Consider the following 22,432-nt stretch of genomic DNA (forward strand, 5'->3'; position numbering starts at 1 on the left):
TCCCTTTAAACGTTATATGTGGCTGGCTAAAACCTTCCATCTCCTAATTATTTTGGCTGGCTTATAGATTCTTAACAAAATTGCCAAGGCCTTTATGAAGAATATTACTTTATTACCAAAAATAAAACGCTGGTATTACGAATGGGTCTATCATAATGTTGAAAAAGAACAAGAAAATTCCCACATTTAAAATGAATATCAATTTAGATGAATCGGTGCCCGGTTTTTAATAATCCTATTAAAAACAAGGGCACTGTAATTCATCAAAATTTACATTTCACTAGTTTTCTTCAAATACTTACCTTTTAATCCTGATGGCCGCTGCAGCGCTTCCTCCGCCCGTCGCAAGCTCTCTTTGTGGGTCCAAAATGATGAATCCTGCTTCCTCCAATCACATTGTTGCCTCAGGCCAAGAGTCCCCGGGGAGGGGGGAGGGGGAGCCGTAATTGGAGGAGGCCTGATTCGTCATTTCTGATGTATGAAGAGGCTTCTGAAGGCCGGGGGTAAGTATTTGAAGAAAACAAGTGAAATGTCAATTTTGATGAATTAAAGTGCCCTTGTTTTTAATAGGATTATTAAAAACCGGGCACCGACTCATCTAAATTGACATTCACTTTAAAGATCCCCAGACACACTTGAAAACATTACATAAAAATTACATCTTTTTCTGACCCTAACAACAAATTATCCATAACAGTGGAGTTGTTGTTTTTATTGAATTTTTTTGATTTGGGTATTGTTTGTAAACTCATGTAAAAAAAAAAAAAAAAAAACTTTTCAAAATAAAATATTAAAGGGACACTGTACCCAATTTTTTTCTTTTGTGATTCAGATAGAGCATGCAATTTCAAGCAACTTTCTAATTTACTCCTATTATCAATTTTTCTTCGTTTTCTTGCTATCTTTATTTGAAAAAAGAAATCTAAGCTATTTCTGGGATCAGAACCCTGGACAGCACTTGTTTATTGGTCGGTTAAATTAATCCACCAATCAGCAAGAATAACCCAGGTTGTTCACCAAAAATGGGCCGGCATCTAAACTTACATTCTTGCTTTTCACATAAAGATACCAAGAGAATGAAGAAAATTTGATAATAGGAGTAAATTAGAAAGTTGCTTAAAATTGCCTTCTCTATCTGAATCACGAAAGCAAAAATTTAGGTTCAGTGTCCCTTTAAGTAGTGTCCAAGCACATTTGACCAACAAAACACCAGCTGTACAATGAATGGGAAACAATTCAATCCCTCCATTTCCATAAATGAGAAAACTTATATTATGCTTACATGATAATTTTCTTTCCTTCAGATGGAAAGAGTCCACAGCTGCATTCATTACTTTTGGGAATTCAGAACCTGGCCACCAGGAGGAGGCAAAGAAATCCCAGCCAAAGTCTTAAATACTCCTCCCACTCCCCTCATACCCCAGTCATTCTGCCGAGGAACAAGGAACAGTAGAAGAAATATCAGGGTGAAAAGGTGCCAGAAGAATAAAAATAACAGACGCCCCACAGAAAAACACGAGTGGTAGAGCTTTGGACTCTTTCCATCTGAAGAAAAGTAAAATTATTAGGTAAGCATAATTTAAGTTTTACTTCATAAATGGAAAAAGCCCACAGCTGCATTCATTACTTTTGGGAAGACAATTCTCAAGTTATAGAGGACACTGAATGCTACAATGGGAGGGTACAAAAGGCGGTCCATTCTGAGGGCACCAGGCCTACAATCCCTACCCACAAAAAAACCTGCTTCGTCCGAAGCTGAGGAAACTTTGAAAAAGGAAAAGGCCCCAAGGACACTGACCCGCAGATTGTCCATAAGCCTTGCTGAGCCAACACGCCTCCAGGAGACACCGTCGCCCAGCAGTCAGTCCCCAACAACACACCCCTTACTAGAGAAAAGGATCAACTGCCGTAAACTCCCAAAAGGAGAAGACATGGAAGAAAAAATCAAGGAACCCCGAAGAGACCCTAAATAGGGAGCAACAAGTTCCAAATAAAAATAAGGAACCCCGAGAACCGAGCCAAGCTCACAGAGACCCTAACCGGTCTCAAGAAACAAGGAAGGCAACACCCAGATTGTACAGAAACCACAAGGTTAAGACCAGGAATCTGAAACAGAGAAGAAAACTTCTGCTAAATACAGTGCAACCGCACCCTAAAGACAACTGAAGACGGTGTCCTGAAGTCGCAAGATAACTCAGAATATCAAAATACGTGCAGCAAACCCAGATAAGGGAACACTTGAGTCAACACCACACGCCACAGTCATACCAGGATGACTCTGAAAATAGAATACGTGCAGGCAAGTAAAGAGAAGCTGAAGATAGATATCAAACACTAAACTGTCAGACTGCTAAACATCCACTAAGCAGTGGGCACATCACAGGCTATCCAAAAGCCGCCAGTCCTTCTCACATATCTTGAACATGGAAAAAGCACATAAACTCAAGGAGACTCACCGAACCTCAAAAGACCCGAGGACGAACAACAGATCTCAGATCCTGCTCCAACACCGGACCAGCCCAAGCGACAGGCAGGTCTGAAAAACAGGGGAACAGAAAGGATCCCAATCACCAGCCCCCAGGGAAGGACAGAAGGGGTGAACTCAGCCACCCCAACAGAGCTCAGGTGCCAACCCAAAAAGCTCCTTCAAATAGGTACTCCCAAGGAGAACCCCATAGGAGATGAACATAGAAAAATACAGTAGATCCCTATGAAGACCTAGCACAACCCTCTATTACAGTCTCAACATGGAGACTTCATCTCCACAGATGGAACAGAACAAACCCCAGAAGAGCAGACTGCTCTCCTTTACAAGATAAAAACCCTGTTCCAACCTCCTGAACACAGGACAGGACAACAACCCTCCAGAGAGAAGAAACCCCCCCCCCCCCCTCCATAAGGAGGCAAACTAACCCCCCAAAGGAAAAAGCATATATAAGAACAGCACACATGCTCACAAGACATGAGCCATAGTATGATGAAAACAAAAGCTGAATGAAAATCATCCAGACGTCCTGATAAACACAGAAAGAACTCCCCCTGAAGGGGAGCATACACCGTTCAAAGGACAAGGCAAGCCATAAGGAGCGTATACGAAAGTGCACAGAAAACCTGGGCAAGCTGCTAGCAGGCTCAACTAGCCAGTCCTTAGGCCATAGCCTATGTTCCCTCTAAAAACTGGATTGCGCCAAACCAGCCACAGGATCTAAGTTTCCGGACATCCAGAAAGATCACAAACAAAAACTATGGGCCCGAGCACCAGAATTATTTAATACAAACACCACCCCAGGGAACACAAATACCCTGTCTGAAAGAATCATACCTCACAGGGGAATAACCAGACTAACCCGGAGAACGTGGACAAGACTCACTCATAAATCCCAAGCCAAAAGGAAGAAAACACCCCTTGCAGGAGTCCCACACTTCATAAAGGAGCTAGGGCACGACAGAGGCGCGCCAAGACTCTAGAGACCAAGGGAGAACATCGAGGACAAGGTCACCCGAAGAGCGAGTAAAACAAAGGCTAGTCTCCATATCTCCTCAGAGTACGTAACCAGAGGACCACACCCAAGGAAAAAGAATGCAGAGCATCGCAAAACCTGGTAGAAAAAAGCCCTAAGCAAAGCTCGGAGGAGACAACACAGCCTAACGTCCCTGATAGGGAAACAACAAACTCCCGAAAGTAGGAAAAAGCCACACGACCCTCCCCATAAGGCGGTCAAAACCGCTAAGGAGAAACGAACAAAGTCCAGAAATCTCGACTCGAAGGAAGAGAACTTCAAAAGGAACAAGTCTAAAAAAAGGACAATTTTAAAGATCCCCTTAAAGGCACAACCGACAGAAACTGGCGGCAAGGAGGCCTTAAGTCCTCCAAACCTCCAACCCACGCAGGGAAGGAACACTCTAATTCCCGACAAAATATCGGAAACAACTGAGTGTGTCACAATGGAACTTCACGAGTCCCCGTCGACCAGCTTGAAAGGCAAATAAGGATGGAACCAATCCCCCATGCCTCACTGACCCTCAGGTCCTCTCAGAATGCTTAGCTGAAAACTTGTAAAATAAAAACAAGAAATAACACAAATAAAAATGTGACGCACTCAGCGCCCTAACCGGACCAGCTAGGCAGAACAGGCGCCACATGTCTGAAAAAGGCCGCAAGACAGAAGGATCTGAACCCAATCAGGACCAGCCTGAAACCAAGGGTCATCAACTTCAAGGCCGCATATAATCACCCCTAGAGATAGAGAATAAACAACAGACAAACATAGGACTAAACATGTCCTCACACTAGAACAGTGTGATCAAAAATTGCGAGTATTGATTCCAGAAAAAAAATTACTGAAGGGAATATACAATAAACCTCAGCTCAAACCTCAGCTCAAACCAAATAAAAAATCATCCTAACTGGATTAAAATAAAAGAAGAATAGACACACCTGCAGGACCAGCCCTACAGGGATCCTGTTCTTCCAAGCTCAGAACTGGAAAAAGATACTCTATAAACAAGACTATAAGAAGATTACTTTATCCTCATATCTAATTCTGCAAGCCATTCAAAGGAGAAGACTGAGAATTCCCAGATCCAGAGGAATTGAGCACTCTAAAACGGCATTCGGAACATAACTGATAGGCATGTATCATCCGGGCCAATTTGTATTCTTCACAAGGAGCAGAATCTGAACTAGAGACGTCCATCTCCACATTATCAGAATCCTCCATAACTGGGATATTGAATACAAAAAACAGACCAAATAAGAAAATGTAAACAGCACCTGACACCCACAATGGCTGAGGCACTCACCACCTCCTATGAACCAGACACCAGCGGACCAGAATTATTCCGTCGCCACACGTCATGAATGCAGAAATGCACAGCCAAAACGTAACCACGCCCGGTGACCAGGTGAACCGTACAGTGCAGAAAAAGCACGCCCAACCGTAAAGGCCGCGTCACTTCCAAAGGCCGTTATGTTCCACAAGCCATGAGCCTAAGTAACACTACACATAAGCAGGGCGAATCACATAACAAACATGATTAAACCCCCCTATTCAATAACAACCCTCAGGAGATATTAACCCTTGATTCCAAGATACAAAAGGAGCCTCACTGAGACCCTGAGTTATAGTTCGTCCCGAAAGGTGGTAGCCTCTCGAGAAAACATTTGTATTACAATACAATAATAAAGAAAGTAAAATGAAAAAATCTTACCGTTATCTATGCCGTGAAACAGGAACACAGCCCTTCAAGTGTGACAGATAGTAGCATCGCTTCTGACATGGACTTGAGAGAAGAAAGCAGGCAGCGAAACTCATCAACGCTGATTGCTTGTGGAGCTGTTAATATGAGTCGGGATGGTTTCACAGAAAGACTCTCCCTGTATCTCCGGACTCTAACTTTCACCCATGCTCTCACTGAGAGACTGACAGGATTACTTAAAACTCCAGTCCCATCCCGAAGAGTACTACCCTCCATAAGAGACTATAGAAAACTTCTGACACTTCTCTGCCAACCTCCTGGGACGAAAGGCAAAGAATGACTGGGGGATGAGGGGAGTGGGAGGGGTATTTAAGCCTTTGGCTGGGCTGTCTTTGCCTCCTCCTGGTGGCCAGGTTCTGAATTCCCAAAAGTAATGAATGCAGCTGTGGACTCTTTCCATTTATGAAGAAAAATAAATTTTCAGTAGTTTGCCAAAGTATAGTTTAAACTTATAAAATTCTACACCTTAAACCTGTTAAAATACATTTTTACATTTTTTTTGTCTATGTGCTACCTTTTTGTTCAATGTCAAACTTCTTGAGTATGTTACATGGTACAAAGCATGCAAAAACACACTAAACAAATGCATCAGGAGTAGGCCCCAGTGCCAAGGAACTTATCGTTTACAGGCTGAAAGTTGGGAAGACAAAGAGTAGAATAGCTAGTGGGGTATGATTGTAGTTGTAGAAGTGAGATAAGTCAGTTTAAGATATATTTTGTTGGTTATGATGAAGAGGACCTGTCAAAAGTGAATGGTAATCCTCTAAATAAGTAGGTTTTCAAACAGCACTTGAAGCTATACAAGTTTGCTGGAGCGGGGTAGAGAATTCCTCAGAGAAGAAGCAGCACATAAAATGTCTTGAGAGGCATAAAAAAGTAAAAATAAGAGAGAACAAACATAGTTGATAGAAGAGGGCAGTTCACAGAGTATTTGGAGACAAGTAAGGAGTTATATTTGGGTGTGAGGCTTTTGAGAGCCGTAGGTTAGGATCAGCATTTTGAACTTTATTCTAAACCCTATGGGAAGCCATTGTAGAGACTGTAACTGTAGGGAAGCTGATGTGGATTGGCGACTTAGAAAACCAAATTTCTTATAAATAACAAAGGCTTTAACAGTCAATAGTTCCTAAACATGTTTATGAGAATATCATCAAAACCCAATTAAAGTACCAATAAAGTCTCTAAGGAAGGAACCCCTAACCATTGTAGCATTCACATGTACCAACTAGAATGCTTAAGCTTAATTAATGCAACGTGCTGAACAAATCATCAAGTCTATCTCTATTTGTAGACCTCTCAACAGACCACAGTATATGTCCAAGGTTTTAAGGTTTGCCCTAAACACACCTCAACTCTGCCTGGTCCCGTCCATCACACACCCTAAAATTCAACCACTGAACACCTGTGACTCCACCTTCAAAATTTTGGGAGGTAATTGTGATGCAAAATCCTCCATGTAATGCACCTAACATCAATTTATATATTATTCTTACGATGCAGTATTTAGTTTTGAAAGCTATTGAATGCAAGTTATTCAACAACTTTGTATTTCTCTATGGCACATTATACAAATATTCAGATAAACAAGTAATTCCAAGAAAATATAAGAGCAAATACCTTCCAATTATTCATGAAACGCAGAGAGGGTGTAAGGGATGCATTGTTGAGAGTCAGCAGCAGGGCCAGTTCCAAGCAAGTGCTGTTTGGGAATACTAGAGCTTGGGCTCCTGTGTCATTCATCCATTTATCCAATAGCCTAGAAAAAAAAGAACAAACTTTTATTACATACAATATTTCAAAATTGCAGGTACTGAAAGAGCATTATACAGTTATTTTTCTTTCATGTACATGAAAAAAGGATTAGGCAAGTCATAGATATTGCTTTCTTCACATTCCCTACTTGCTTGCTGTCTAGGGAGTAAATGCTAAAGACCAAATATCCCTGTATTTATATACATTGCTGGTTGATGGTAATGAGCACAATGTCATAACCATAAGGGACAAGTGACCCCTCATTTCAAAGACAGAATTACACTTTTCTGAAGCTTCATTTGCGCTCTTATGGATCCCTTCATCACTATGGAAAAAAGTAATACTCTGCCCAATAGATACCCTTGAGAATTATTTTGAGGAAGATACTACCGCAGAACCAACTTCGTCTTCTTTATTTAATGTAGTTCAGGTGCATGAGTGGAATTCTCACTTTTGAATGAGGTGTAAATTGTCCCTATATAGAAATGATTGTCATCTGCATCATAAGACATTTTGGAGAGTTTTTATAAAGAGGATTTAGCTTACTTTTGTGATTTTTACTCCCCAAATACAACACAGATGGGGCATGAGAAAACTGTTGTACATTCTTTCCAATGATAGAACAAACAGCAATCACCTACCTAATGTATTTCCTATATAGGGGAGTTAGGTGCTCCATAGACCACATACACACAGTACAACTCATATGAAATAGAGGATGAACTTTTCAAATGAGAGGTCTTATGCCCCTCTATGTAGCAACTAATTGCTACAGAAATAGCTATCATCTGTCTACTAGGTGACTTGGGGTGCTCTGCACCCATAACACAGGTAGTTATCAGGTGATCACCATGACAACAAAAATAACCATATGGAAAAATTTCAAAATACACTGGCTAGCTGCTTACATAAACTGTGCATTTCTAAAATATTACTTTAATGTTCTTTAATGGTTTAAAAAATATTTTCCCATTGAATTGTACATAATATATAAATAACACAGTAGAAGGTGCCTTCTGTTTATTTCAGTAATTTCTTCTAATTGGTAAAAAGATTGTAGAATATTACACAAGAACACAAAGGCATGGGCTTACAGTTTTTAAAATTACTTTTTTTCTTGAGTATTTATATTGGTAAGAAAATAAGGGTTTTCCAACGTAGTTTTTCTTTGCAGTTACCATCTGTGATGGACATAGCAATCCTTTGTATTAATGTAGCATTCTCAAAAAATACAGACTCATTAGAAACATATATTTTGATTTATGCTGCTAATGAGTAAAAATACAGTTAGCTGAGATTTTTGGTTTGATCTTTCTTCCAAACTTTGCTGAATATTTCATCAGTACAAGCTTTGAACAGAGCTTAAAAAAGACTGAGTTTTATTTTTAGCTCTACAAGCTGGATGTATTTTTCCAAATCAATAGGTGGCTCACTGGAGAAATTTCATTATTATAATGATTTATTTATGTAAAGATTTTGTCCAACACATTTTGGTGCGTTACTGCTTTGCTTGGCAAATCGTAAAACCAATTCCAAGCTTCAATTTGAGATTGAATTGTTCTCTTACTGTACACAAAGCTGTGCAAACAGCAGATTTTCTTAATGCTAAGAAATGTTGTCATTTTATTGCAAACAGCACTGTTTATGTGTAAAGCTGTGACCAATCTTATTCAGAAGCCTGTTTATTGGCTTTGAATGTTTAAAGGGATATGAAACACAATTTTTTTTCTTTCATGATTCAGATAGAGCATGCAAATTTAAGCAACTTTCTAATTTAATCTTATTATCATTTTTTCTTCATTCTCTTGGTATCTTTATTTGAAAAGCAGTAATGTAAGCTTGGGAGACAGCCCATTTTTGGTTCAACGCTTGGGTAGCGCTTGCTGATTGGTGGGTTTCGTATCCATTTAATAGCCTAACAAACCATTGCATTGCAATTGTTTTTTTCTTTCCTTTTGCACAATTTTTTAAAATATTTGTTAAATCTTACAAGTATAGATATCAGAAGTTATTTTAATAAAATAAAATCTAACAACTATGACCCTCAAAGGGTGCATTTTATAGCATTCACATCAGTACTTTAATGCACCACACCGAATCGTGAGGGCTCACTCATCAGTAGAAGAACATTAAAATAAAGTAATCTGTCATATTCTAGTATTATTGTACTGACTGGTTTTGTACGTTTTGATTTACCACTGTCCCTTATATGACATCAATACACATTATACTTTGCCTCTTAAATTTTGATTAAAAAAAAATCTGGTTTTAACTGTTTGCTTAAAGGCAATTTGAAACCTTGACTGTACTCCATTGTCCCAGAGATACACTTAAATAGTACTAGAATTTAAAAATAGAAATATTTCTCTTCAATTAATCACATTAAAGTTAAAAAGTCTAAGCTTTGAATTTCATGGGTTTTGCACATTTGAGAGATAATTCAACTATTTCTCCATTTAGCTATTTCACAAAATGAATGATTAGCCATAGCTGAACCAAGGACCTTAACAATAAATTTCAAGTACCCTTTCAATAATGCTACCTGGAAGTGCATATATTATATACCCTGATATATATTTGTATTAGAAAATCAAATTGTTCACATTGATTCAAACCAAAGTGCTGGGAAAAGAAGTAACAGATCACATCCACAAAGCTACTAATATTCTATAAGGTTCTGTAGTTTAAACTGATATCTCTACGTGTGACCAAGTAAAACAAGTATTATAATGAACTTAACATGTATGAATCATAACCATACTGAAACAAAAATATAGGTAAAGCCAGTAGCGGACCTACTGAACAGAGGGCCCTGGGGCAAAAATGTTTTTGGGCCCTCCAAAGGTAGTAAGTAGTAAGCAACAGTAATAATTTACATGATGCTCTGTATAATGATTGTGAGTAGATAGATGTTAGATAGAAAATAGATATGATCGACCTTCAGCCTGCACTACTAAATGTTCCTATGCATTAGGTTTTATACATTCTGCATAGACTGGATGCTATGGGGCGCCCAGCACTTGGGCCCTAGTGCCACTGCACCTGCTGCACCAATGGTAGTTCTGCCCCTGATTAAAGCTGTTAAAATGAAGCCTCTTAACTCTTCCCCATAAAGGTTGTATCTCACCAGATAAAATGAGAGGACAGTAATTTAAATTAAAATGCTTATTTATGCAGGGTAAAACAATGTTGCAATACAATTTCATTAATACAGTGCAGTATTTAAGCATTAAAATAGTAACTTTTCTAGTCCTGAATTTGGAACGAGCACATGGCAGATTTCACAAGTCTAACCCTGACAAATTTGTTTAATTTATTTAAAGAAAGCAGAAACGTGATTACAGGGTGTTTATTGTCCTTTTTTTAAAGTCATTTTTAAATATGAATCAGAAATAAAAATAAAAAAACTGGATTGTAAAATATATGCACAAAGATGTTTTAAAACATCTAAAATTGTCCTTTTGTTAACAAAATGTAAACAGTTTTGCAGTCTAGGTACACATCCCTTCTAAAGCCCCATAGTGTTGTCTTACATTCCTTTGCTGTGGCCATTTAGGGCCTACAATAAATTATCACCTGCTCAAATCAAGTAATCATTGTGCAGCTCGCAGGAGGGTCAGGGTTTGGAATTCCATGGAATGCACTCCAGTCTCTCTAGGGAGTGGATAAACTACAATTTTTAGCACAAGAGGAAATGTTGAGTAGTATCTATCGGCTACATTACGAGTTTTGCGTTATGAGGGGTGCGGTACTAACTTGCAAGTTATTTTCACAGCTCACTTCCCCTACAGCGCTGGTATTACAGGTTTACAAAAAACACGGCGTTAGCAGACATGAAGTGAGCGTAAATCAAAATTGTGCTCCATACTGCACTCCAATACCAGTGCTGTTAAAAGCTGCGGTGAGCTGGTTTTACATGCTCGTGCACGATTTCCCCATAGACATCAATGGGGAGAGCCGGCTGAAAAAAAGCCTAACACCTGCAAAAAAGCAACGTAAAGCTCCGTAACGCAGCCCCATTGATTCCTATGGGGAAACAAAGTTTAAGTTTACACCTAACACCCTAACATAAACCCCGAGTCTAAACACCCCATATCTTACACTTATTAACCCCCAATCTGCCGCCCCCCAACATCGCCGACACCTACATTATACTTATTAACCACTAATCTGCTGCCCCAACATCTACATTATATTTATTAACCCTAATCTCCCGCCCCCAATGTCGCCGCAACCTATGTACACTTATTAACCCTTAATCTGCCGCCCCCAACGTCGCCGCCACTATATAAACATATTAACCCCTAAACCGCCATACTCCTGTATTGCAAACACTAGTTAAATATTATTAACCCCTAATCTGCCGCCCCTAACATCGCCGCCACCTACCTACATTAACCCCTAATCTGCCGCCCCTAACATCGCCGCCACCTACCTACATTTATTAACCACTAATATGCCGCCCCCAACGTCGCCGCCACTATAGTAAATTTACCCCTAAACCTAAGTCTAACCCTAACACCCCCTAACTTAAATATAATTAAAACCTACTATCATTAGCTAAATAATTCCTATTTAAAACTAAATACTTACCTGTAAAATAAACCCTAAGCCAGCTACAATATAACTAATAGTTACATTGTATCTATCTTAGGTTTTATTTTTATTTTACAGGCAAGTTTGTATTTATTTTAACTAGGTAGACTAGTTAGTAAATAGTTAATAACTATTTACTAGCTACCTAGCTAAAATAAATCAAAATTTACCTGTAAAATAAAACCTAACCTGTCTTACACTAACACCTAACCTTACACTACAATTAAATCAATTGCATAAATTAAATACAATTACCTAAATTACAAAAAAAGCAAACACTAAATTACACAAAATAAAAAAATAAATTATTAGATATTTAAACTAATTACACCTAATCTAATAGCCCTATCAAAATAAAAAGCCCCCCACAAAATGAAAAAAAAACCCTAGCCTACAATAAACTACCAATAAGCCCTTAAAAGGGCCTTTTGCAGGGCATTGCCCCAAAGAAATCAGCTCTTTTACCTGTAAAAAAAAATACAAATAAAATCCTAACTAATAAAAACTAAGCTCCCCATTGCCCTGAAAAGGGCATTTGGATGGGCATTGCCCTTAAAAGGGCATTTAGCTCTTTTTCAAGTGCCCAAAACCCTAATCTAAAAATAAAACCCACCAAATAAACCCTTAAAAAAGCCTAACATTATCTCCCGAAGATCCACTTACAGTTTTTGAAGACCAGACATCCATCCTCAACGAAGCGGCAGAAGTCCTCATCGAAGCCGGCAGAAGTATTCATCTAAGTGGCCGAAGTCTTCATCCAAGCCCGCAGAAGTCTTCATCCAGACGGCATCTTCTATCTTCATCCATCCAGAATGCCAATTGGAATTCAAGGGACGCCATCTTGGATGACATCATTGGATGACATCATTTAAAGGAACCTTCATTCTGCAAGAAGACTTCGATTGAAGAGGATGCTCCGCGCCGGATGTCTTGAAGATGGAGCTGCTCTGCGCCGGATGGATGAATATGCCCTCTGGATGAAGACTTCTGCGGGCTTGGCTGAAGACTTCGGCCGCTTGGATGAAGACTTCTGCCGGCTTCGATGAGGACGTCTGCCGGCTTCGATGAGGACGTCTGCCGCTTCGTTGAGGATGGGTGTCGGGTCTTCAAAAACTGTAAGTGGATCTTCGGGAGTTAGTGTTAGGCTTTTTTAAGGGTTTATTGGGTGGGTTTTATTTTTAGATTAGGGGTTTGGGCACTTGAAAAAGAGCTAAATGCACTTTTAAGGGCAATGCCCATCCAAATGCCCTTTTCAGGGCAATGAGGAGCTTAGGTTTTTTTAGTTAGGATTTTATTTGGGGGTTGGTTGTGTGGGTGGTGGGTTTTACTGTTGGGGGTTGTTTGTATTTTTTTTTTTTTTACAGGTAAAAGAGCTGATTTCTTTGGGGCAATGCCCCACAAAAGGCCCTTTTAAGGGCTATTGGTAGTTTAGTTTAGGCTAGGGTATTTTTTTTATTTTTGGGGGGCTTTTTTTATTTTGATAGGGCTATTAGATTAGGTGTAATTAGTTTAAATATCTGATCATTTCTTTTTTTATTTTGTGTTTGTTTTTTTTGTAATTTAGTTAATTGTATTTCATTTATGTAATTGATTTAATTGTAGTGTAAGGTTATGTGTTAGTGTAAGACAGGTTAGGTTTTATTTTACAGGTACTTTTGTATTTATTTTAGCTAGGTAGTTATTAAATAGTTAATAACTATTTACTAACTAGTAAACCTAGTTAAAATAAATACAAACTTGCCTGTAACATAAAAATAAACCCTAAGCTAGCTACAATGTAACTATTAGTTATATTGTAGCTAGCTTAGGGTTTATTTTATAGGTAAGTATTTAGTTTTAAATAGGAATTATTTAGGTAATGATAGTAATTTTTATTTAGATTTATTTTAATTATATTTAAGTTAGGGGGTGTTTAGGGGTTAATAAATTTAGTATAGTGGCGGTGACGTTGGGGACGGCAGATTAGGGGTTAATAAATGTAGGTGTGGTGGCGATGTTAGGGGCGGCAGATTAGGGGTTAATAATATTTAACTAGTGTTTGCGATGAGGGAGTGCAGTGGTTTAGGGATTAATATGTTTATTATAGTGGCAGCGATGTCTGGAGCGGCAGATTAGGGGTTAATAATTTTATTATTTGTGATGCGGGAGGGCCTCGGTTTAGGGGTTAATAGGTAGTTTATGGGTGTTACTGGACTTTTTAGAACTTTAGTTATGAGTTTTATACTACAGCTTTGTAGCGTAAAACCCATAACTACTGACTTTCCGTTTACGGTATGGATCTTGACGGTATTGGCTGTACCGCTCACTTTTTGGCCTCCCAGGCAGACTCGTAATACCGGCGCTATGGAAGTCCCATTGAAAAAGGACTTTTTGAAAGCTGCGGTAATTACGTTGTGTTACGGCCAAAAAAGTGTGCGGTGCAGCTAAAACTGCAAGACTCGTAATACCAGCGGTAGTGAAAAAGAGCCTTAACGCTGCTTTTTTCACCCATAACGAAAAACTTGTAATCTAGCCGTATGTTAATGTAATTCCCCTTTAATGAGTATCTCTCAAGTGATGTCTTGACAAAACAATCATATCATTATGGTGATTCATAGAGAAAACCAATAGCTGAACTGTAGAAAAATGTTATATAAAGTGTTAGTTAAAGGATTCTTTCATCTCTGTCAATACCAGGCAATTATTGATTCAAATCCAGTTAAAATCTCAGCTTTTCCTATTGGCGTTCCGCTGCACACATCCTTACACAATTGATTTCCTATGTTCTTAAAGATTTGTGCATTGTTTTCTTAGCGGTTGCAATGCAAACAGAAATCATAAAGTACATAGAACTTAATATTCTGCAGAATTCTATAAAAAGTACACTTTATGTATTGCACTCATGATTCCAGCTCCTTATTAAATAAAACTTGGCTGTAGTGAAAACTCATACTTTGCAACTATAGTTTAGCACTATATTGCAGGCTTGCCCAGCCCAGGGCTCGTGGACTGAGATGCATATCCAGTGCATGCTATCTGGTTCCCCAACTATATCAACTCACACTACCTTCTCCCTATTTGCAACACATCAAATGCCCCTCCCTTCTGAAAAATGCATCTACCTGTCTAATCTTTGTGGATCATTTTTTCTGCATTTGTGTGTAGGTATGTGGGACTTACCTTGCCAAATCATATCTGATATAAAGTTTGTTTTGTTTTATAAAAACTTCTAAAATGTATCCACCAATGATATGAAACAAATTATAGCCCCTGTTGGAAAAGATTCATGAGTATCATTTGATGCAATACCACAAGATTACTATGCAGTAAAGTGAGCCATATCAAATAATGCCAATACTACTATAGAAATATAATAATCCATTAATATCCCACTTACCATATGTATTCTGCAGTTTTGTATGTAACATGCTACCCGGTTATTGCTTAGACCAGTACAGGGACTCATTTGTATCTGGACATAGTAAGACACTGCAAAGGCTAAACGATACACACATTTTCCAGAAGCTTTTCACAGGTTGTATACCTTTGTGGCAAAACCATGCAGATTTTACTGATAAAAAAGACTGCTTTAAGAGCAATGAATACAACATTTACCTTTTAGGCAGATATATTGGAATGTAGTGCTTACTTGCCGATATATATTATGCTTATATATAGAGCTGCAACAACTAATCGTCATAATCGATAATAATCGATTATGAAAATAGTTGTCAACGAATCTCATAATCGATTAGTTGGTTTGCAGAAAAAATAATCGGCCGATTAATCGATTATGAAAATAATCGTTAGTTGCAGCCCTACTTACATACAAATGCACCTTCATCCTATAATATATACGATAAGTCTATATTCAACTAATTTGATTAACCAATGCACAGTTATCTGGATCCAGGATAATGATGTTCCGATTCCAAGCCCTGTACACAGTGCTCACTGCTATCTACCAGTAACCAGACACACATCTTGCAGCTGCTGAGCATGCAATGATACTACAATATAGGCTTCTATTTCAAGGGGCTGCTGTATTCGGGGTCTGCAAAATGCTCCAATGCTTTGCTGATAGATCCCACACTGTATCTGCACTGTATGACGAATAAGTTGATTTTATTTTGGATCATGGTAAATGCTGTATTGTAAAATGCTTATTAACACACACAAACGTAATCTGGTGCAAAATTAACTGGGCCACCATGTTCCAAGAAATATCTTGCTACCGCAAATGGGGAGGTGGTTACTATGTTAGTGACTATTAATCTACAAAATCCCCAGAAAACACCAAGCAACCAGTAATCCACCCCAACAAAATCCATGTTTATTATTAACCAGCCCTGACAACTTATGCTGTTTAATATTTTAACCACACACTGGATACACTTCTAATGTGAATGGAGTTCTTGAGCTAAAGTGTCAAATGCAAATAACAATCATGAAACTTCATTGATCCCTGAGAAATATAGGAGTTGACTAAAGATGGAAATGTTGTGTTTGTTATGCAACGTGTGGAAAAAGCAACTACAAAATAATCTACTTTGAAAATCATAGACAAGCCAAAATACTGTTTTGATTTTAGAGTTAGCATCAGAACATTATTATTCTTAACCCTTTAAAAAGACATAAAACCCCCAAAAATCTTTCGTTATTCAGATAGAGCATACCATTTGAAACGACTTTCCAATTTACTTCTATTATCAAATTTGCTTCATTCTCTTGGTATCCTTTATCTAAGGAGCAACAATACACAACTGGGAACTAGCGCAACACATAAGTAAGCCAATGATAAGAGGTGTATTTTTACAGCCACCAATCAGCAGCTAGCTCTTAGCTACTGAGCCTACCTAGGCATGCTTTTCAACAAAAGATACCAAGAGAATAAAGGAAATTAAGGAAATTAGATAACAGAAGTAAATTTGAAAGTTGTTTAAAATTGTATGCTCTGCATGAAAGAAAATGTTTGGCTTTGCCATTAGGGGAATAATTAAGAAGTTCCAGTAAACTGGAAATGTTATTAATCAACCTGGAAAAGGACGTGTGTCTATATTGTCTCAAGGCACTGTGAAGAGGATGGTTTGAGTGGCCAAAATATCTCCAACGATCACAGCTAGAGAATTGCAGAAGTTAGTTGTGTCTTGGGGTTAGAAAGTCTTCAAAACTACAATCCAACATCACCTACGTCACCACAAGTTGTTTGGAATGGTTTCAAGAAAAAAGCCTTTACTCTAATCCGAAAACAACTCAAGCGTTTTCAGTTTGCCAGACACTACTGGAACTTCAAATAGGATCGGGTTCTATGATCAGATGAAACCAAAATATAGCTTTTTGGCAATAAAGACCAGAGGTGGGTTTGGCGCACACAAAGAGGTAGACGTATGGAAAAGTACCTCATGCCCATGGTTAAAAATGGTGGTGGCTCAAGGGCTTTTTTTCTGCCAAAGGACCTGGACATTTTGTTAGAGTCCATGATGCCAAATATCCTATCAAATATCAACTGATATTAAATGAACATCTGACTGCCTCTGCCAGAAAGCTTAAAATGGGCCGTGGTTTGATCTTCCAGCAGCACAATGATCCACAAACATTCATCAAGATCAACACAACAATGGTTTACTGATCACAAAATCAAGGTCCTGCCATGGCCATTCCCTTACTTGTACCCCATAGAAAACCTGTGAGGTGAACTGAAGTGGAGAGTCCACCAGCGTCAACCTCGAATTTTGAAGGATCTGGAGAGATTCTGTATGAAGGAATGGTCTCAGATCCCTGCCATGTATTTTCCAACCTCATAAGGCATTATAGAAGAGGTTTCAGAGCTGTTAGCTTGGCTAAGGGAGGTAACACAAAATATTAACGAAAAGGGTGGCAATAATTGTGCCACACATATTTAACAAAGATTTTTTTTTTAGGGGGATAAACCTGTGTTGTGTTTGCAATTGTTTGATATCCATGACAGTAGAGTATTTTTATGTATTTTTTAACAAAAGATCAAAAGGTAAAACAATAAAGACACTTTTTTACAGCCTTTAAAAGAAATCTGGTAATAGAATTAATAAAGGGTGGAGACTTGCTTGATGCACTTACAACTAAACATGCTGATTGGGATAACCGTGCAATGGTGTACAACCACGCTTGTGCTATAAAATATATTTGGCAAAAGACATAATTAGTTGTATGCTGCAAGTAAATACAGAGATCACTGCATAGCAGATCAGACTTTCTGAGTTACCGATGATACATCACGCACAAAAAATAAATAATTAACTACTGTGGAAGAAAAATCCAACATTTAATCAGGACTAATAAATAACCAAAAGGTACAGTGAGAAATTTTTCAGCAGTGTCAAGATTTTAGAAAACCATCCTGTTTCTGCAGCTAAAAGAATGCATGTACTGTTATTTATACTTCTAATTAAAGCAATTCTATGGGCAAGATTTAACAACCCGCGAGCACGCCTGCAACAGATTGGTACATTGCCTCATGATAAATCTTGCCCTATAAGTTCTCAGTGTTTTTTTGTTGTTTTTTTATTTCTCTAAGCAACACTAGTTTAAGATTATGAAATTTTATCTTATAGTTTTCAACTGTAAATGTTTATGGTGTTTTCAGGCTTTTTGGAGACCTTCACTGAATAGAGGAAGTTATAACCAACCAATGACACAGGGCATTAAAGGGACATAAAACAGGTTGAGATCTGTACATATCCTAAAAGGGCTAATTAATTAAAAAATAGTTTGCATAAAAAAATGTTTAAAAATTGCTGGCAAGTATTTTAAAATAATTTTCAAAATTAAGCAAACTGTATTACATAGCTAAGCTGTCTGGAGCAGCCAACTCCACTCCTCTTATCAGTGTTTAGACACAGGTATTGTATTTCAACTGAGTTCACAGCTTCTAGGCAAGCTCCAGCAGATAATCCCTATGCACTTTTGCATTCTACCAAAATAACAATAGATATAGATACAGCAATTAAAGGAAATGTGTTGGGGGAGTTAGAGCTTTACAATTCAGAAACTAAAAAGAAAGGGTTAATGGCGAGGCACTGCAGTATAAATTTGCAGGTAAAGTAATTAAAGTACATATTATATTATTTTCTCTCTATGTTGTATGTTCCTTTAAGGAAGAAAAACCGAGCAAGGGGGAGCAAGGAAGGAAAAGAGTGGGAGAAATAGGGACAGGGAAACAAAAGAGGAGGCAGGGAGTAGATGCATTGAATATACTAACTGTCATGCTCTTCATATTTGTGCAGCAATCAGCAAGGTCATCCAGTCTTCATATGCCACATCTTATTAGGTTAAATGATAATCAAATGACTTCATAGCAGTTTGGTGATTAATTATTACAGGATGGTTTCTAAAGTAATTTAGTTTCTGATTTTTTCTATTCTCCTTCTTAGCTTACAAGAGTCCATTGTTTTATAACATGTGGGATATATTTCAACCTATCAGGAAGAGGTCAAGAACCCTCACAGAGCTTTAGTCGCTCCCACTTGCGCTCCGTCTACAGTTTGGTCTTGGCCATTTCAGAGGTGCTCTTCTATCAAGAATATATTATTTTTTTCATATGATTTGTGGGCTCAGACCTGACTTGGGACCCAATACCCCTAAGAAACTTCACACCAAAAAGATTTAAGAAGAGTGAAACAGGGGTAAGGATTACCTCTGTTATGTGCTTTCCATTACTCTAGTGGATAATCTAATAGCCATAACTGCCCTCAGGTGTTGTGGGGACCCCGTCCCTTAGCTTCCACCTGTGGGGATACAGGTATATCCGCAGTATCCTCTGCAGTATATTTACTTGCACTGGATGGGCTCTCTACTGGATCAACAACATGTGAGGAGAAAGGCCTCAGCATGCTGATAAGACACAGTGGAGGGATACTCCAGGTAAGTGATTCAGACACTACACAGCCCAGGAGCTATCCAATAGTACTCTCCATACAGGTACTACATAGCTGGGGGTCACAGCCTTACACCTTAGGAGCTATACCTATGTGTTTAACATAGGAATTTGGGGGAATGAGGCATAGGATATTTCTTATCTAGCATCCTTAGGACTCCTTAGCAGCTAAATTTACCCTTTTACCTCAAAACCCATATTTTTTCATTTTTCTAAAAAATGGGTACTTTCTCTTCAAGAAGCCAGTAACTGCCTTGTGCAGTTATCAGATCTAAAAAAATGACAGTGCAGTTGGGCAGGATGACACATAGGGGCATATGTATCAAGCTCCGTATGGAGCTTGATGCCCCGTGTTTCTGGCGAGCCTGCAGTTATCCTTACTTGTGGGATATTCTCTTCCCCAACAGGAAATGGCAAAGAGCCCAGCAAAGCTGGTCACATGATCCCTCCTAGGCTCCGCCTACCCCAGTCATTCGACCGACGTACAGGAGGAAATATGCATAGGAGAAACCATATGATACCGTGGTGACTGTAGTTAGAAAAAATAATTCAACAGACCTGATTAAAAAAACCAGGGCGGGCCGTGGACCGGACACACCGTTGGAGAAAGTAATTTATCAGGTAAACATAAATTCTGTTTTCTCCAACATAGGTGTGTCCGGTCCACGGCGTCATCCTTACTTGTGGGAACCAATACCAAAGCTTTAGGACACGGATGAAGGGAGGGAGCAAATCAGGTCACCTAAATGGAAGGCACCACGGCTTGCAAAACCTTTCTCCCAAAAATAGCCTCTGAAGAAGCAAAAGTATCAAATTTGTAAAATTTGGCAAAAGTGTGCAGTGAAGACCAAGTCGCTGCCTTACATATCTGATCAACAGAAGCCTCGTTCTTGAAGGCCCATGTGGAAGCCACAGCCCTAGTGGAATGAGCTGTGATTCTTTCAGGAGGCTGCCGTCCGGCAGTCTCATAAGCCAATCGGATAATGCTTTTAAGCCAAAAAGAAAGAGAGGTAGAAGTTGCTTTTTGACCTCTCCTTTTACCAGAATAAACAACAAACAAAGAAGATGTTTGTCTGAAATCTTTAGTGGCCTCTAAATAGAACTTTAGAGCACGGACTACGTCCAAATTGTGTAACAAACGTTCCTTGTTTGAAACTGGATTCGGACACAAAGAAGGTACAACTATCTCCTGGTTAATATTTTTGTTGGAAACAACTTTCGGAAGAAAACCAGGCTTAGTACGCAAAACCACCTTATCTGCATGGAACACCAGATAGGGCGGAGAACACTGCAGAGCAGATAACTCAGAAACTCTTCTAGCAGAAGAAATTGCAACCAAAAACAAAACTTTCCAAGATAATAACTTAATATCTACGGAATGTAAGGGTTCAAACGGAACCCCTTGAAGAACTGAAAGAACTAGATTAAGACTCCAGGGAGGAGTCAAAGGTCTGTAAACAGGCTTGATTCTAACCAGAGCCTGAACAAACGCTTGAACGTCTGGCACAGCTGCCAGCCTTTTGTGAAGTAAAACAGATAACGCAGAGATCTGTCCCTTCAGAGAACTTGCAGATAATCCTTTCTCCAAACCTTCTTGTAGAAAGGATAGAATCTTAGGAATTTTTATCTTGTTCCATGGGAATCCTTTAGATTCACACCAACAGATATATTTTTTCCATATCTTATGGTAAATTTTTCTAGTTACAGGCTTTCTAGTCTGAATCAGAGTATCTATTACAGAATCTGAAAACCCACGCTTTGATAAAATCAAGCGTTCAATCTCCAAGCAGTCAGTTGGAGGGAAACCAGATTCGGATGTTCGAATGGACCTTGAACAAGAAGGTCCTGTCTCAAAGGTAGCTTCCATGGTGGAGCCGATGACATATTCACCAGGTCTGCATACCAAGTCCTGCGTGGCCACGCAGGAGCTATCAAGATCACCGAAGCCCTCTCCTGATTGATCCTGGCTACCAGCCTGGGAATGAGAGGAAACGGTGGGAATACATAAGCTAGGTTGAAGGTCCAAGGTGCTACTAGTGCATCCACTAGAGTCGCCTTGGGATCCCTGGATCTGGACCCGTAACAAGGAACCTTGAAGTTCTGACGAGAGGCCATCAGATCCATGTCTGGAATGCCCCATAATCGAGTTATTTGGGCAAAGATTTCCGGATGGAGTTCCCACTCCCCCGGATGGAATGTCTGACGACTCAGAAAATCCGCTTCCCAATTTTCCACTCCTGGGATGTGGATTGCAGACAAGTGGCAGGAGTGATCCTCCGCCCATTGTATTATCTTGGTCACTTCCTCCATCGCCAGGGAACTCCTTGTTCCCCCCTGATGGTTGATATATGCAACTGTCGTCATGTTGTCTGATTGAAACCTTATGAATTTGGCCTTTGCTAGATGAGGCCAAGCTTTGAGAGCATTGAATATCGCTCTCAGTTCCAGAATGTTTATCGGGAGAAGAGATTCTTCCCGAGACCATAGACCCTGAGCTTTCAGGGGTTCCCAGACCGCGCCCCAGCCCACCAGACTGGCGTCGGTCGTGACAATAACCCACTCTGGTCTGCGGAAGCTCATTCCCTGTGACAGGTTGTCCAGGATCAGCCACCAACGGAGTGAATCTCTGGTCCTTTGATCTACTTGAATCGTTGGAGACAAGTCTGTATAATCCCCATTCCACTGTCTGAGCATGCACAGTTGTAATGGTCTTAGATGAATTCGTGCAAAAGGAACTATGTCCATTGCTGCAACCATCAATCCTATTACTTCCATGCACTGCGCTATGGAAGGACGAAGAACAGAATGAAGTACTTGACAAGAGCTTAGAAGTTTTGATTTTCTGACCTCTGTCAGAAAAATCCTCATTTCTAAGGAGTCTATTATTGTTCCCAAGAAGGGAACTCTTGTTGACGGGGACAGAGAACTTTTTTC

At 39.2% G+C, this 22,432-nt stretch overlaps 1 protein-coding gene across 1 annotated transcript in view; it reads right to left on the minus strand.

Annotated features, from left to right (window-relative positions):
- Window positions 1–22,432, minus strand: part of UBE3D (ubiquitin protein ligase E3D) — an 875,767-nt gene that overhangs the window by 294,458 nt on the left and 558,877 nt on the right. Inside the window, exon 9 of the mRNA XM_053712029.1 lies at window positions 6,877–7,015. Within this exon, the coding sequence (XP_053568004.1) occupies window positions 6,877–7,015 (139 nt within the window). The remainder of the gene's footprint in view (window positions 1–6,876; window positions 7,016–22,432) is intronic.

Source organism: Bombina bombina, chromosome 4 (genome assembly GCF_027579735.1).
Source record: "Bombina bombina isolate aBomBom1 chromosome 4, aBomBom1.pri, whole genome shotgun sequence".
NCBI lineage: Eukaryota > Metazoa > Chordata > Amphibia > Anura > Bombinatoridae > Bombina > Bombina bombina.